Genomic DNA, 17744 nt, shown 5'->3' with positions numbered 1-17744 from the left:
GAGACAACCTTTTGGACTACGAATCCATAAACCACAAAATACTCATGTTAAAAGAATCTGGACAAAGATATTACATTCATGACTGCTTGTTTTTTCTTTTTCCTTTTACAAAACAAAAACAAACAAATTCCTTTGCTGTAATCAATAGTAGTCAAAAGATAACTTTCTTCAGTTCAAGGCTATCGGCTTTAAATGTTAAGGCTACAAGCAATACTAATTGATACAAAGCTTTTATTTCTGTTACAAAATTTACTATACAAATGTTTCCTAAAAAGCCAATGATTAATATTACATTTTTGTGACATAATGAAAAAACAATCAAAATCTAAGGGGAAACAAGTAAGTGTGCCTATACAGCTCACATATGTTTATTTAAGCATATTTTACGTATTAAAATACAGTAGTTACTTTCTGGATGAGGGCTCTCAAATTATAAAATTAATCTGTCGGGTTTTCAGGCTTGGCAGGGTAAAAAGTTTTCTTGCTGTGTCCTAACAGAGTAGGGGAAAAGCATCCTTCAGCAGTAAAGAGCTAAATAACCACACAGTTAATGGAGGGAAAGTTTAGGAAAATAATTACATTAATTCACTTCAGACCTGATCCTGCAACCTTCAACCATGCAATGACATTCTTTGCCCAGCAGCAGACCCAAATTTACACTTTGCAGAATCGCATCCTCACTGAGGTAGAGATTGCCAAATAGCTTTTAGTGAGGGAATTGCCATGCGTGCCAATTCTAGAAACCAGTAAGGCAGTACAGTCTGCCCTATATTTTCAGACTTTTGGTACCTTACATAACTAGGTGCAAAATACTTATTTTTATTTCTGATTCTTTTCCTTGGAAGTGCAGTCATGTGCAATCAGGTGGAATAAGTGTGCTGATAATTTTCCTTCAGAAATTGTAATGGTTAGCGATGTGGACACTTTTCTTTTTAGGCAGAAACCATGAGGCACTGAAGCAAGCATTCACTTTTCTTGCACTTGAGGTCACAAATTTATGCAAGTCAAAAATGTTGGGCCTGCCAAAAACATCATGCTACACTCCACCAAATAAAAGGACACTGTTATTCTTACAAGGAAAGGTTTGACAGGACAGGAAATAGGCAGGGTCATAGAAGTTTACTTAATACCGAAACTTATTTAACCATCTTTAAGCCAAAATACAATGATAGTTATATAAAAAAAAAAATTAGAAGGGGGGGAGGGAGGGAAGACAAATACAAGAGCACCGGACTGCGCTACTACAGAAACTAGGGAACCTTAATAAAAATTAATATAATTCAGGTTACTATATGTCACCTGCCTCTACTGGGTTAACATGTATTAAGTAAATTTTAATTTATGTCCTGAACTTGCAGCAAGAGGCATCTGATTTGAAGAATCCAGTGCAGAGTTTACCAAGCTATATGCTGCTTTCATTACAATGCAATCCTTAAGTAGACTGCATTCCACTTAAAGGAATGGAGGGAGGGGGAGTAAGAAGAGAGTGAATATGAAAGATAGGAAAAATGTTGCTGTTCATTACAATTTTCCATTTTTGTTGAAACACAGCAGGAGAGCAAAGCCACAGGCTTCTCTACTGCTCTTGCATGCCAGGAGGGATTATGCAAACACTGCAACCACCCAAATCTTATTTAAATTATAGTCATTGTTCCCCCTTTAATGGTTATACTTTTGCCTGCTTTCACTCAAACATTGCTGCATCTTGCTTTCCGCCAACATAGTCCCAATGGGAGTCATCAACTCCTAATTATAGATGAACAGATCTTTGAAAAAATACCTCTGGAAAAAAAGTGGAAAAGAAAGCAAACTTTAAGTGCCATCTAGTGGCTGATCTACTAAAAAACGTGAAATAAAAAATTCTTAACATGCCACAGAGTAATATAACTGTAGCTGAACTGAGGAAGCAGTGCTTAAATTCACAACCGCTAAAGACCAGGTTAATACTTTGGGGAACCAAGAAAAGGACTAAAGATCAATGGTACTATTACCATAATTTTTCTTCTAAGATTTTTGTCTGTAAGTGGAGAGTTCAAATGGTAGGAATTGTCTAGTGATCACCTGTTCCTTCAAGACACTCAGCAGCTTATCAGCGTCTGCCTTGGTAAGGAAATACAAGTTGTCATATGTATTTCAGTCCAAATTAGAACCCTTTCAGATCTCAAAATAGAATCCACACCATGGGGGTGAATCTGGAGCCAAGCATCTGAATTCAAAAGTTAGCATTCTCCTCCAAATTCACCTGGGGTTGAAGGCCAGATTTTCTCTTACCTCTATTTGTAACGGGTCAAATCCATTTCTAAAAGAAAGGAGGCAGATTGTTAGTTAGTAATGTCCTTTTCCTTTCCCTGCAGGAAAAAGCCATCTTCTGCTACAGATGAGAATTCCCAACAAATTATTTTCCATTACAAAAGCTCCACATTCCATTTACACGAAGGACGTTCCACAAGATCATTCCCCAAGCTTTAGGTAACTCTTCTTGGAGATGACATGTCCCTTCCACAACAGTAGTTGACAGTCTAAACTTAAATAGCTTTGTCTGGACCTGTTCAGTGACAATGGAGAGCAGCTCAACATAATTTTTATTTAATGTAATTTTCTTTTTTTTTTGCAAATAGCATTATACTTTGGACTTGCTTTGGAGCTTTACATCTCCTCAGTTTCATAGCTATAGTGAGCCTTGGGGATCACACCTCAGCGACAGGTTCTGGAGACATGAATCTCTCTAGATAGAAGTAAGACCTATGCATGTTAGTGTCTAGCTTCTCATGAGGTTACTTGCTCAAGCATGTTGTTCGGTCAATGACACACTTAGCCAGTTTTTCATTGAATTACAAAAATAATTTACAACGAGTTAATTTAGGCAGGATAGATCTCAAAGTAATGAACAAGATCAACGTGTTTCCCAGTCCTTTCTTCCTTTTGCTAATATAGAAATTTTTAAACATTCCGATTTTTGTTTAAAACAGGATCAAATGTGCTAATTAAAACTTAAAGTGTACCTTTATAAAGAGGGAAATTTAAACCTTGCTGAAGAAGTGCCAGTCTGTCTTCTTCCCCTTGCTTATAGGGAGAGGGTGAATTGTACAAGTAAGAGCCAGGGGAAGTTAAAAACTAGCTTCTGCAACAGATACTGTTCTGTGCCTTCTGTGTATATTTACCAGATACCAAGATAAAATACTTTCGTAGCATAGGTGATATTAATGGAAAAAGGGAACATTAAAAGAATTTTGAGGGTATTGCTTTTCGTATTAATGAAATTGTGGGAGTTTTTTTTTTTTTTTTTAAAAGGGAGATGCAGGCAGCGTGGTTTGAACCAGAAAGTAGCAAATACTGTTGTAAGAACTCTCTACTCACTACCAAAACAAAAAGTTCCTACAGGTTTCAATACAGGCCCTGGTCTGCAGTAGCAAGCATCAACTCAAGAGCTTTCAATACATGGGTATGTAACGCTTGCTGCCTGGTTAGAAGTATTTGTCTTCTATAGATTTGCTACTCGTATTGAAGCAAAACCCCAACACTATAAAAGGAATTACCAGGATTTGTTACCCTAGCACAATGGTTTGATGCACAGGGAGGAGCTCAGTGTAGAGGTGAGCTTGAAAGCTTGAAAACATTTCCGTTGTTTCAGATGGACAGACTTTTCCAAGGTCCTACTGGGAAGAGCCTTGCAGTAATCTTAAACTCATTACATGCTTCTCTACTTAAGTATTGAGAAACGATGAAAAGGAACTCAACTATACCAATTTTCAAAATAAGTGAGCCCTTTTTGGTAATGACACTTAGATATCTAACTGTATGTTGACAACTTACAGCAGGCATGGATCTGTAAATTTATGTTTCTTCGTGCGTCTGAGATTGCTAGAAAAAGCACTATCTCAGAAGCTAATGCTATTCCTCCTTATCTCAGAATCTGGACTATTAGTATTACTTTCAAAAATGGAAATTAGATCAATTTCCAACAGGTACAACAAATTGTACATGCCAACAGAACTTAAACTTTTTCCTTGTAGGTTGCTGTTCCAAGCAAGATCATCTTGTAGTATCTTTTAAAAAGCACTTGCATCAGTGTATCCCCTGCTGGTTTTTTCCTTTGGGGGCAGGAAGAGAAGAAAAGAGGAGCAGCAAAACTTGCTCTCAACTTACAGTCCAGCAAGAGGAAAGAGCTTTACACAAAAGGATCACAGTTATTTTAAAAGACCTTTAAATAGCCTTTGGTAACTGAAGTTCCTTTTTGGCAGGTTACAGAATGGAAGAAACTTAAGTGTCAAGATCAGCTTTTCCAATTCATTTAAAACTTCATTGGTATGATGTGCTTCTTGCTTACAATAGGCTTTTGGATGATAAGCCTGCTTATGAAGGTCTGGGTATACAGATATAAGCACAGTGTTGTGATGGGGGGGGGGGGGGAAGGCAGAAAGGACTGATAAGCATCTAATGCACATGGAGGGAGAGACTTCTACCCTAGTCAAAGATGAATGTACTTACTGTTTCAGCACTGCCATGTCAATGTAATGACTATCCTATGGTTGAAGAGGTCTGAATGCTGTCATATTACACTTTATTTTCCAGCTCTTTGGGGAAGGGGGGGTAAAATGTGTAAAACGTATAAAACGCACAGTATTTTGGGCCTACTTCACTGGAAATGGTTAGTCCTAGACAAGGACGTGACACTAATACCAACAGGGTTGTTGTTATCCGAGACTACCAAGGAGAAGAATGCTGTGAACATCTTAGTCTACAAAAGGGCCTACCTTTCCACTGTTGAAACGCTACTTAAAGCACAGTGTTTCATACCTGTGACCTTTCAGCTAAGAAAATCTAAAAAGAGAATACAGACAGCTGCAGGAAAAAAAAATTATGTTTGAGAGCCTCACAGCCTTTTCTAATTCTTTTCTGTAAAGTGGCAAAATACTCAAGATTCTTTCCTTTTTGTCCCTTCTCTTGTGTGCACGTTCTTTCAGCTGAAAGCTTTTGAGTAATTTAAGAGGTTCCCACACTTAAAGAAACAATCAGGTTCGGGACAGATTCCAAAAGTATGTTAACTGGTCAAAATAGAGCTGAAAAAAAACAATTCATGCACTGCTTCAATCATTCAGAATCTTTCTTCCATACAGTAACTTATTAATGAATTTGTCAACAAATATTTCAATAGCATGTTTTGTAGCATTTATTTACTATATAGAAGTTATTTCCAGATGAGTTGTGTTATTTAGCTCAAACACTGTATTGCCTGCTCTTTTAATAGAGAGCTGAAAAATTGGCTGTTTGAGGATCAGCTAAGGATCAAAGACAGAACTTTAGCTTTGAACAGAAACACACGTAGTTTGACAGGTTGTAGAAGATGCAATGTTAAATATCTTTGCCCTATTCTGACTTAGGGGTCAGAGTGTGAAGTCATATCGATACCTGTATTATCACCAATTCTGTATGAAATAGGCCCTCAGCCTGAAATACTGAGCTACATGGAAGATAGCTTTCAGAAGATTAACACAAACTGGCAAGGGAACAATTAGCCATTTTAGTTTAGGTGAGTAAAATAAAATAAAATCATTAAGTTATTTTTTTAATTTATTAGAGTATAATCAGCACATAAACAATGAGTTCTTATTACTGAGGACTGAACATCTACAAAAAGAAAAAATAATCCATCAACTAATCAATCAAGTCAGTCATGCACGTTTCCCCGTAATGCAGATGAATCCACTGCCTGTAAAAATAGACAGGAGGACAGATACAGAGAATTCTGAATAAAACTTGAATTTTATGTACTCCAAAATCCCACTTCTAATGCAAATGAAAATTTAGAAATAGCATAACAAATAAAAAATATAGAAAGCATATTCAAATCATTTTCAGTTCTTTCCCGTAGAACCAAAGCCACCTTCGCCACGTTCTGTATCATCTAGAGCCTGAAAGACATCAATTATAAGTTGGTTTAGTGTCTTAACTTGCCTTTTGTTTCTACACAACAGGTATTGTCTGTCATAGAGGAAGGTACATTTACTCGTAACAATAGCTATAATTGAGAAACTAAACCAAACAGTTTGAGACATTTTAGAATACCTTTTGTACAAGTTTAAACAAATCCCACATCGTGAGACAACTGTTTTCAGTATATACTGAAGTGTTTCTCAAGTACCTGTTAACTCTGAAAACTACCAAAAAAAAAAAAAAATCCCTGTAAATGCATGCAAAGCATCAAGATTTTTATTCAGGTAGCAATGCTACTATGCAGTTTTAACACTGAAAGTTGTTTCAAAGCAAAGTATTTATCTATACCATAAATTTCAGCTTATATACAACTATCTTAAACTACTGATTATTGAAAATAGCAGAAATATTTTCTTTTGGCAACTTACTTGAACTTCTTCTAGCTCAGGATAGTAAATGCGTTCACAGATGAGCTGGGCAATCCTATCCCCTTTTTTAACTGCAATGAAGTTAAAATATTATTAGTTACTTCAAAAAAGTGAACAATCAATACAAAGTTTAGACAATCCCCTTTCAAGAGTATCAAAATGTACTAAAGTCTAAACACTTATTTGAAACTTAGTTAAGCAGATGTTAATAGTCCCAGAAAAATACAGGCTAAGATAAACTTGTGCTTAGTCCTTTCAAGGTGAAGTTTCAGCAGCAGTACCAGCTCAAGGCATCTCCCCTCACTCCTGCTGCCATACTGTGGCATCTTAAGTGTCATTATGCATAAATACTGCAGAGATGGAGAGGCAGCTGTATGCATAGTGTGGCTCCTTTTTTAAACTAGACCCAGAAACTGATTTCTCTGGGGGGAAAAAACCCGAACTGATAAAAGGAAAACAAAATTTCTGATTAGTACCCAATCTGGTTCACAGAACTTCCCTAAGAAGCTTGTGCTGTGAAGTTGCAGGAAAGGCTGCAAAAACACTGGCAATATTGGAACTGGACCCTGAGGCTTAAAACTGTTTGCAGAGAGACAGCATGATTAAGGGAAAATCTATCTTTATTACTCATGTTTCCCAGGATCCTGGAAAAGCTTTTATCTCAAATACTGCTCAGCTAAATCTTTTTTTTTTGCAGAGCAAGAAACGTAATACAAAGTTGCGCTTCAATACAGCTCATGAATCTAAAGCTTAGCTAAGCAGGGGTTTTTTATTTGTTTTCGTTTTGGGGTGTTTTGCGGTTGTTTGGGTTTTTTTGCATGCTGCCTAATTTGCTAGGAGTGGAATCTTTTTGTGTTTCCTTGAGAGGACATTGTTAAGTTTCCATGTTTTTGTTAATTGTAAGAAGAAAAATGTTCTCAGCTAATTCTAACTCTTCATGGACTTCTAAAGAAAAAATAGTTTCTCATTTCCAGTCAGATGGCTGAAAGGAGGCTCTGCCAAGCTTAACACTTGCCTTCAAAAGTCTCCTTGCCAAAGTTGAAGAGTACCACACCAACATTTCCCCTGTAATCCTCATCAATAACACCAGCTGTCATAAGAAAGAATTAAGAGGGATATCAGTTAATCAGTGTTGTCAGTATATTAGATAAGTAGATTAGGCAAGGTTTAGATTAGTAGATGATTGCAGTATCTCATATTGACATCCTTTATATTACTCATGCACAATTAAACAATATATATGAAAATACTGAAATATCTAAAAATGCTACTCAAATCTTGCAAAAAGAACTGAAAAACACCATCACGTATCAAGAAGTGTTTTACCACTGTACTACTAATTTTAGCTGTAATACCCTATCTGAAATCAAGACAGCTGTACCAAATTCAGGCTCCATTTGTTCTGCTAACTTCAGCTCTTTGAGTGTCAAGCAGAAATCTGTTCTTAACTCTAACATTTTATTTGAGAGCTATGGATTTGCACAGATCCAAATCTCCTATCTCAGGCAGGCTAACAGAACTAAAGCTTTAAGGAATTGATTGTCATTCAGCTATGTTCAAGTGTAAATACCGTAAAACAAGCTTGCTTTTATAGTTTATATAACTGTATTAACGACATAGTTAAGGAGATTATCTACCAATACACGTTAAAATAATCATTCTGCTTCTTCGGGGTTTTTCTCTCTGATACAGGAAGCATACTTCCAGTAGAAAAACTGGAGTTTGGGCTTCCTTGTGGACCAAAGCATGTATTTTGAAGTCTACTTGCAGAAATAATTCTAATACTAAAATTACATGTCATTCCAAGCCATTCCCAGACTCATACATACAAAGTACTACCTTTGGAGATTATAAACACCAGAGGAAATTGTAGTATGACTATACCTTGAAGTTTTAATGTCGAACCACAACAGACACACTTAAGAATAGAAAACTGAGGGTTTTTTCTTAGTTTCTTTAGCTGTGTGAAAGTACTGCAGTACATATGGTCCACAGTTACTGTATGATCTCTGCACTAGGTCTAGAGTGAAAAACATATTTGTACAGCTCTCTTTCCCTTGTAATGTTATGGGTTAATCCAATCACATTTCTGAACAGCTTCCTAATTAAGGTGCTAGTAACACTGGGAGTATCCCCTGAGTTCTGAAAACTCAGAAAAACATGCAGTTCTCAAGTTGACTCACTGGTATTTAATGCATGCAATCGCTTAAAGGCACCCTAATTACAGAGCACCGTCAAAAGTAACAGTGAACAAAACATAGGGGTTGCTCTGCATGAACGTTTTCCAGAATCAAAAAAATTATTAAAAAAATTCTTCAATGTAGCATTCAGTTCTGTTGATTCAGAGAGCTTGATGTACCGAAGCTACATGCACAGGTCCTATACTGTTTATTTGGTTTAAGTTAGAGCAGCTTTCAGAAAGTCAACTATGCATCAGCTAAATTGAGAATCACAGTACATCGCTTATATTGGTGACCACAGAGCTTTCTTGCACAATTTCTACCACAGCTCAATATTCAATTCAATACTTAAATATTAAAAATCAAATCCTATGCACACGTGTCAAATATATAAGCAAAAAAAGCTGAACTATAAAACAATAACATGAAAATTTTGCCTTCTTACTTCTAGCAAAGTACTATTCTTTCCTCCTTTTTAAAATACCAGATAATCTGGAGCCCTTACATAATTGCTAAACCAGGGGTGACACAAAGCGTTACCTAAAGAGTGCTACTCAAATAATTTGCTTTGATTTATACAATAGTGGACACCGAGTCCATGCTACATAGATGCATTACAAAGAGAGATTCAACAAACTTGTAATGGCAGCACAAATAATTTTAAGCATCACTCAAGTTCTGCAGTCAGTTGCCCACTAATTTGGTGTATTTGTTCACATGAGTCAATCAGCTGGAGAGCTGAAAGCCAGAATTCATATTTGGCACAGAAAACTATGTACATATGCACATAAATGCATACAAAAGATCATTAGCTCTTCGGATAAATTCTTAATTTGACAAGCCATTCTCAAGTGTTTCTGTACAGCTAAGACAACGTTTTTCCTAGACCATATGCTGGGATAGCTATTGCCATGCATTGGATTTTGATAATGGCATTTGCTAACTTAACATAACGAGGGCTAGTTTTATTTCTCTTATCAGAGCAGAATACTGTATTATATAACACAATACTCAAAACTGATTACTACAGATTACTAATTCTATTTAAATGGAGATTATGCTTTTATATGTATACAACGTACCCATTTAAGTAGTATGGTTAGATTTATACATGCAAGAAACTCTTGCATGTCACATCTTTGCTGGAATTATCTGAAGAAAATTTATAGAACAGAACTACTGGGGCTACTTAAAGTCATTCTAAATTAACTTTTTGGCTTTCATATCTCTGACAGAAAGCAAGTTTATTTCTACATGACAAAAATTGTACTCAATGTATTGGTTAGCGCTTAACCTTTTGATCTACCAGATGTTGCTGCTATTTTCTGGGAGGAAAACAAAAAGAGTATCTAAAACTTTGTACTGGAGTAACTGGAGCTTAATGGCACATTAGTACTTCTACCCCTTTTTAAACCCCAAACCTTTTTTTTTTTCTTTCTGAAAAGGAGTGTTATAATGGATCTATACTGATTTACAATGAATCTAGTCAGATGGCTTCCCTGACCTTTAAACAATGGCATTAGCACAATCTCAGCTTTATGTATAGACACCAAAATTTTTTTTACAAGTATTTGTTGAAAAGGCTGTCATCTAAACAGATACTTCTATGAACAGATAACAAATTCTTTTGACCACCTATTTTGACTACTGCTAGAGACTGGCTCCCTAGGATTTGAAAACTGTCTGATAACTAAAGATGGAAAAGACTGATGAATACTTCTGTGGCTGAACTGAAGCCAGCAACACTGAAAACTTTAATCACTCGTATTATTGACTAGAGGGGGAAAAAAACCCTCTCACTAAAACACTCTAATTTTCTAAGCTTAGCTATAAACACCTTGTAATGGTTCTACAGATTGTATTGGATGTATTTTCTAGCAGGCAAGAATTGCACTTCCTGCACACTTCTGAGGATGAAAGCTTTCCAGAGGATGCAGAGAGGAAGAGCAGGCTTCTTCCTTAAAAGCATACCTCATACAAACAGAACTTGCAATTAGAGTTGAAGTTATGTACTGAGAAAATAACATTTAAAAATGTTTTGTAGCCAAAACGATTAGTCTAATGCTGTGCTGAGTGACTGAAACACTGTCAAAGCCATGATAATTTCAAATTCCATTAAAGGCACAGCTGGGTAAAGATTTTGTGAAATGAATTTCCTACCCATCATTTTCTCTTTAAATATATTATACCTCCACTGACATAGTCTTACTGAGTTTAACCACCGTGTAGATCTTGAGTTCAAACTACGCTATTTGTATCAAAGAATATATGATCCTTGGAAGATACAGGAAAATATGATCCAGGAAGACCTGATCAGTTTTCCTTCTGTATAGGGTCACAAACTCACTCTATGTAACTGGGCGTACTGGCAAAACACGTTAACATCCTTGGCATTCTGTTATTCTGGAACAGCAAGTTGCAATAATTATATACGTTCCTGAGGACTAAGGCACTCTTCTAAATTATGTGTATTGGGTGGAAATCATCTAAGTAATTTTTGGAAAAATCATGCATTGGAATTGGCAGTCTGACATTCTGTCTTACTCTGTCAGAAGTTTGGCACGTCGCTTGTTGGGAAAGCATCCACACCTAGCAGATGTGAATTTTGAACATATTGTTACATGATCCCAATTTTTCTCCCTGACCCTTAGGACTTCTGGCAATGTGTTTTTACTTAAATGGATAATGCCCTCATTGTGACAAAAGTACTTCTGCAGGACAAGTTAAAATTATGTAACAATTGTTTTGGTTGGGTTTTTTTTTTTTTGATAAGAAGTCCTCTACTAACTGTCAGTAGTTTTTACTCATGGTTTGTCAACTGTCATTTTTTTCAAAATCTGAACATAGGTCATGCTAATCACTTCTGGTTGCCTTCCGGTATTTCCTAGTTTAACTTTCAGATTGAAAAGACTGTTACAGAGGATATGTTATTTTTTCATATAAACAAAAAAATTGTTTTAGAAGCGTTGCTTTAAAGAACCACACTATAGCAGACAATGTGAACTACACAGAGTCATAGGGGTGTAGAGAATCTTTGATTCCCATCTTAGTGCTCTTTTGCATGTTACCCAGCAACCCTTAAAAAACCTTAGTGTAACAGACATGCAAGAATCAATTCTTATTTAAGACAAAGCCTAAATGAAACAAAGCTGGCACAGATGTTCCCCTTTAACTTCTGATACCAGAACTGTATCACAAGCACAGCCAGACTTTGATATGCCATAAAGCAGACAGAATAAAGTAGTTCTGCAGCAGCTCTGAATTATACTGGAAATTGCTTTGCTTTTTGGCTGGCTTGGCATCAGAAAGAGAAGGATGCCTAGAGTCACCCTTCCTCACCTCTAGAGCCAAGCTGAATTTCTAATTCAGCAAGTAAAGGCTGAGTACCACTGCTCTAAGTACTCTCTCCTGTTTAACACTGGGGGGGAGGGAACAAACAGGAAGCCAACAAAACCAAAAAAACCCCAAAAACCTAGTGAAGAGGAAAAGGCCTCAACTTTTCAGCACGCTTTTCTTGTCAACTTCCATTATGACTCAAATTATCACGTGCTTGCAAAAAATGTGCTCTCTCGGCCATCCAGCACTTTTCAAGATACCCATTAGATGCATCTTCTTTATGTCATTACATCAGAAATGTAGGGTTTCGTTCTTTTACTACAATTTACTGCCAGAAAAACCAATTGCTTAGGGTTTTAGGAGGCAGACAACATTTTATTTAACTTAGAACTGTATTCTTATACAACTAGAACAACGTAATACACATTTAGTGCTAGTTAAATTGCTGTGGTTACAGCTGTGCTCAGAATAACTCCACAACAATCTTAGCGGTGAGAACTTCTGTGCAATGTAGACGCCATTTTGTAATACAATACTTAGAGAATCTGCCTGTGCTCTGATCAGCCCTGCTGCAAGGCTGGAATTGAACTTTCAACATCATTTACTTCATGTTGCAGTTACAGGGATATGGTAAAAGGACAGTGAGGCTTTCATGAAGGCTTCTGATTACAGATATGCCTATAATAATTGTTTTTTAAGAGATATCTGTGAATTTCTAATCAAGATTAAGGAAAAGCTCAAAATATTTAAAAAAACCCCACCCCGTTCAAAACAAATCTGTTGCTAGTACTGAACAAAAAAATCCAGTAAAGACTTGTAGAAAGTGGGATTTTAGTTTTATTTCTATTTCAAAAGACTTTCAATTTTTAAGTCAATTAATGTACAAAGTTACGAGTTTAAATTTCATTTGCTTTACATAATTTGTTACATTTTCATCAGTAAGAGTAAAGCTTTTGTTCTGAATAATCAATTCTACCCACAGTAATGGTGTATTCCAGTGCTTTCTATCATTCCTTTTGAATATCATTACTATATATTCTCTGCATAAAAGAATATCTGTATGTTATTGATTGAATTCATTCAGATCTTACACTAGGCTGAAAAGAATCACGCATAGATGCTTAGTCAAAACGGAGAAAGCAGAATGTAAAAAGTCATCTTTAAAGCCTAAACCAAAAAATAACTTCTATGCCAGGTACTGCCTACAAAAGTATGACACAGTTGTTATTTTAAAAAATCAGTAATATTTTTATAATTTAGCAGGTTTTAAAATAATTATGACACACTGGCTCTCTGAGGTATTACCCCGTTATCTCCTTTTGCCAGACTACCAATGAAGCTAGCATTATCTATTTACACATATTACAATGTGAAATTAAGGCAATTCTGCAATCAAGATTTACAAAGTCTTAGTAAAAAGAACAAAAATCTTACCACCAACATCTATGAAGTGCTTTGCAGCTAAACCAGAACGCGGTGCTAGAAAACAAGAATTTTTTTGTAAGTATAATAATTTATTTCCTCTAAAGCTCTTACATGATATTTATAGGTTAGATAGTGTGTTTGCACAGAGTTGTGGCAGCAAGAACTGTTTCCACAGTCTTTCTAAAATAAACACGATTTTACAGGAACTACTGTAACTGTTAATGTATATGTTAAACAAAATAACAGCTGCTACAGGCTACAAAAAAATTGCAATCTTTAAGTGATATAAGCATATCTTTGTTTAGACCACCAATTGCAGAGTAGGTTTCTCCAAGGAAGGCGGCTGGAGCAGACGATGACTATCTAATCTTGGTTTATTTTTGGCAGCTACCACTGGTTTGGAATAATCCCAAAAGACTATTAGGTCAATCCATTCAAGTTACAGTGGAAAACAATATTTGGGAAGCAATTTACTAAGAAATATTATACACAGATAAATTAAATGATGTGCAGGTTTAGGTTTTTTGGGGTTTTTTGGGTTTTTTGCTTACCTTAGCCTACTTTGATGAGAAGCTAAAATGTTACTCTCTTCAAAATTTTGTCTGGGATAAGAGAAATGCACAAGCATTCTCCTTTTAGATGAAAGGACACGGCAAACTGATCACGCTCTTCCACTGGAGTGGCTATTGCTTTTTCTGCTTTAAGAATTTATACATAATTCAGAAAACTAATGAGCAAAACATAACAAAATATCTTGTATAGGTTCTCTCAAGTATTCTGTCACAAAAAGTAGTCAAATTCTGCTACGCTAGTACTCTTACTTCAGGGTTAATTTTTAAACATCCAGGGGTGTATTTTCGGTATGTCCATTACCTATTGGTCTTTGTGATTTGAATTCTGAAACTGCAGAGAAATAACAAACTATTGCATAGCCTATAAAGTTGTATGCAGATTATGAATTTTGCTGATCATCTTTTTGCCATTTGACATACACCAAACCTCAAATGTATTTGACAAGAAATGTCTATTACGAGGCTTAATAAATCATACAGCCACGTGACACCTCTTTTTTGTGTACACTAATTCTGAAAGCTTTCGGCAGAATCTAAATGTGAAGATGGCGTCACACCTGTTCTACAATGACTCTGCAGCCTTTTTACAGCCTGTTTACTTACCTACTCGACCATAGCATCCAGAAGGAAGTGCAATTTGAATGTCTGTTTTCACTACAGCCTTTTCCATGGGTGGTATCACACAGTCATAGGCACTACATTAAAGAAAGAAACACTAGTTTATACAGAACACTTTGAAATTTTTCTTCTCTGTAACTTAAGGTACAAAATTATCCAGAATTATTCTTGATGGGAATTTATACCATAGAATTTATTCAAGAATTACTTACAGATTTGCAAAATCTAATGCAGATCCTAAACCACAAGATATTCCCATTGTGATGGCGCTAGCTTAAGATTTCAGTAGTGTCATTTGAACAGCATAGTCTTAAGACTGCTAGTTTTAAATGTTTTTTAACTGGTAAGATAGACAAAAAAAATACAAGTTTAACTTTAAATTAACCATTAGGTGAATGGGGTTGTGCAATTTTTGTGCAAAAGCAGAAACTTTAAGGGTAATACACTCTTCTAATTAAGCTTTCTACAGCAGATGAACTAGTTGTAATCAAAAACAATAATCTATTAAGTTAGATTTTAGGCAACAATGTTGTTTTTCTGAGCAGGTCAGAAGTTCACGATTCACATGATTCTGTTGGAAACTGCAAACGAGAGAGATTTTAAGAACTTTTCTGAAGCTACCCAACTGGAGGCTTAATGAAAGGCAGTGATGACAATACCACAGTGAGACTGTTCTGCTTGTTTAAGGCAAGCATATATTGGCCTTGACGAAGAACTGATTTTTAAACACTGGGAAGCATTGAAAGGCTTTTTATGAAACGGACTTTTTCCGGGTGTACAGTGCACCACTGGAAAAAGAACAAAAACAAACCTGGTAAGACAAAAGGAACACAAACGAAAAGTGTCAAGCCGGGTGAAGCAAAGCTTCAGGAAGGAAGTCAGATAGGCGAAGGAAGAAAAAGACAGGCTGATTATTCTAAGTCATACTAAAAAAGGGAAGCTAGAGGAGGTCAGAGTGCAGTTCAGATATAACTAGTGATTGTACTTGATCAAAGAAGCACTATGCGAACAACCACAAGCCTAGCTGCAGATATTCCTGAACATAGTGAAAACCTTTGAACAATGGTTATTATCAGTTCAAGCAAACCAAAACCTAAGCCTGTACAGCAGCAACACATGGTTTCCAGCTAGGAGCATTATCAAACTGCCAGAACTCCCTTTGGCAGGCAGGACCCAAGAGCCAAGAGGAAAGCAGAAAAGCCTAAGCGCTGGTAGGGAGAGCCCACATGCACTACCATTTTTTTGTTTCAATAGGAAGGCACCCAGTCAATGCTGGCGCCAACAGCAGCTCAGGCTGATGTGTCAAGCCTGACTTTTGGCCAACGGCTGCATCGCTACCTGATGAAATTGGTGCTGCAGCGTGACTGGACCACAGATCTCTGGAAACGAAGGGAGAGGGATGGAGGAGCACGGGAGCTAACGAACAGGCCAGCTCTGGCCTCCTCTTCTGCAGGGCCGGCGAGCCTCTCCGGGGGGCTCCGCTCAGCAAGAGGACCTGCCTCACGAAGGCCCGGGCCTCCGGGGGCTGAGGCCGTCGGAGCCCCGAGCCAAGGGGCTCACCGAGCGGGGCGGCAGCGCCTCTCCCCGAGACGAAACGGGCCGGGACGGCCCGGGGCGTGGCGTGGGGTCCCCTCACCTGTATAGATCGTAGCCCGCAGCCCGAGCAGAGCCCCTGGAGGGGGCGGAGGCGTTTTCGGACAGCTTAGTGAAGCGCAGCCGTGCGGTGGGCTCCCTGGGCACCGAGCCCTTCTGCCTCTTGCTGGGGGATGGCTGCAGAACGGCCTCGGAGGGCATCGCTGAGCGGGGACGGGAAAGCGAGAGACCCGCTGTGAGGGGAGACGGAAAAGCCCGCGAAAACCGGCACGGCCCACTGAAGGCGGAAACAGAGGGGGAAACGGCTCCATCCCCCGCCTCTCTCTGCGCGGTGCACCCTCGCCGGTGAGAATGGCCTCGCCCGGCTCCTCCCGAGCGCCCAACTCCCCGCGCCCTCGCTGAGGGGCCCCTCGCGGCGCCGGTCCCGCCCCGTGGCGCCGGGCGGCAGCCGCCGGCCGCGGCATCCCGTAGCCCCTCCTGGTCGCGGCTGGCCGGCCCCTGTGGTACCGGGCCCGCGGCAGAGCCGGGCCGCGGTGCGGCTGGGCAGCGTATGCTCCCTCCAATCCCCCCGCCGCCCCCTTACTGCGCCCGTGGGGGTGCAGGAGCCGCCTGAGGCACCGGGCCAGCATAACGCCGTCGCCGCTTAGGGAGCGTGCCGCCATCGGGCCGCCCGGCGCTCCCTGCCGCGGTCCGGCGGTAACAGGCTCGTGGGGCGCAGGCGGAGGGCGGCGGCGCCCCCTTCTCCCCCCACCCGCGTCTACCTGCCATGCGGCGCGGCGCGGCGCAGCCCCTCCGCCAGCGGCCCGGCGCCGCGGGCCTCCGCGGGACGCGGCGGTGACGGTGCCGCGGAGCGGCGGCCGGACCCCCGCGGGGCGCGCGGCGTTGCCGGGGGGACGCGATTGCGGCTGCACGGCCGGCGGCGGGCGGAGCCAGGGCCCGGCGCGGGGAGCAGGGGCCGGGGGCGGGAGCGCGGGGCCGCCTGGCGGCGGGGGCCTGGGCCGTTGCAGCTGCCTCAGAGGAGGGGGTGGATCAAAGAAGCGCTGTGCGAACAACCACAAGCCTAGCTGCAGATACTCCTGAACGTAGTGACAACCTTTGAACCGCCGCTTTCCGAGCGGCGGTGCTGGCACCGGCCGTTAACGCGTGGCGTACCGGCGGTCCTGCCTTGCGTCCTTCTGCAAGTAGCCCGCGTCCTCCTTCAGAAATGGTCAGGCAATGGCAGGAGCGTTTGCCTTGTGAAAGGGAAACGACTGCTTCCCCTCCTTGTCGGGGCTGTAGCTAGGAAAACCCGTCGGTGCTCCACCGCTCTTGTTCTCCTGTCTCGGAGCAGGATGCTCCTGTGATTTCGCCACCCTCGATTTTGACATTCGCTGCCCTCTTTTGCCGTCCCGTCTACGGAAGACTTCCCTAAATTCCCCCATAGTTCTCTGTGCCGTGGGCTGACAAGAGTGCCCATTGGATTCGTGGTTGCAAAACCGTGCTTGGCCGCTCTGATGGATGTATTTTTCTCTGTGCCATAGCTGCAGGCTGTTGGAGCTCTGTTTGCTAGTCTAAATTTTGTCAAACAACCGTTCTTTGTGACTTTTTTTTTTTTTAAAGATCAAAGCGTATGTGATTGTCTTCTTGCTATGTTACTTTTTTTTAAATGCAGCCAGGTG

General features: G+C 39.7%; 1 protein-coding gene across 3 annotated transcripts; it reads right to left on the bottom strand.

Annotated features, from left to right (window-relative positions):
* Positions 1-214: 214 nt before the first annotated feature.
* On the bottom strand, positions 215-16863 carry DUT (deoxyuridine triphosphatase). 3 transcript variants are annotated; one of them, XM_076347807.1, is made up of 7 exons: positions 16848-16863; positions 16130-16289; positions 14479-14570; positions 13313-13357; positions 7378-7452; positions 6363-6433; positions 215-5912 (listed from the first exon to the last, which is right to left on the bottom strand). In XM_076347807.1, the coding sequence occupies exons 1-7, from the start codon at positions 16852-16854 to the stop codon at positions 5856-5858; spliced, it is 507 nt and encodes a 168-aa protein (XP_076203922.1). In that variant the 5' UTR covers positions 16855-16863; the 3' UTR covers positions 215-5855. The 3 variants fall into 3 exon arrangements, with proteins under 3 accessions (XP_076203922.1, XP_076203921.1, XP_076203923.1); XM_076347806.1 differs by lacking the exon at positions 16848-16863 and adding an exon at positions 16670-16729; XM_076347808.1 differs by lacking the exons at positions 7378-7452; positions 16848-16863 and adding an exon at positions 16670-16733.
* Positions 16864-17744: the final 881 nt, after the last annotated feature.

Source organism: Aptenodytes patagonicus, chromosome 10 (assembly GCF_965638725.1).
Source record: "Aptenodytes patagonicus chromosome 10, bAptPat1.pri.cur, whole genome shotgun sequence".
In the NCBI taxonomy this organism is placed as follows: Eukaryota; Metazoa; Chordata; class Aves; order Sphenisciformes; family Spheniscidae; genus Aptenodytes; species Aptenodytes patagonicus.
The sequence above is the reverse complement of the archived record's forward strand: the minus strand, read 5'-3'. Positions and strand labels throughout refer to the sequence as shown.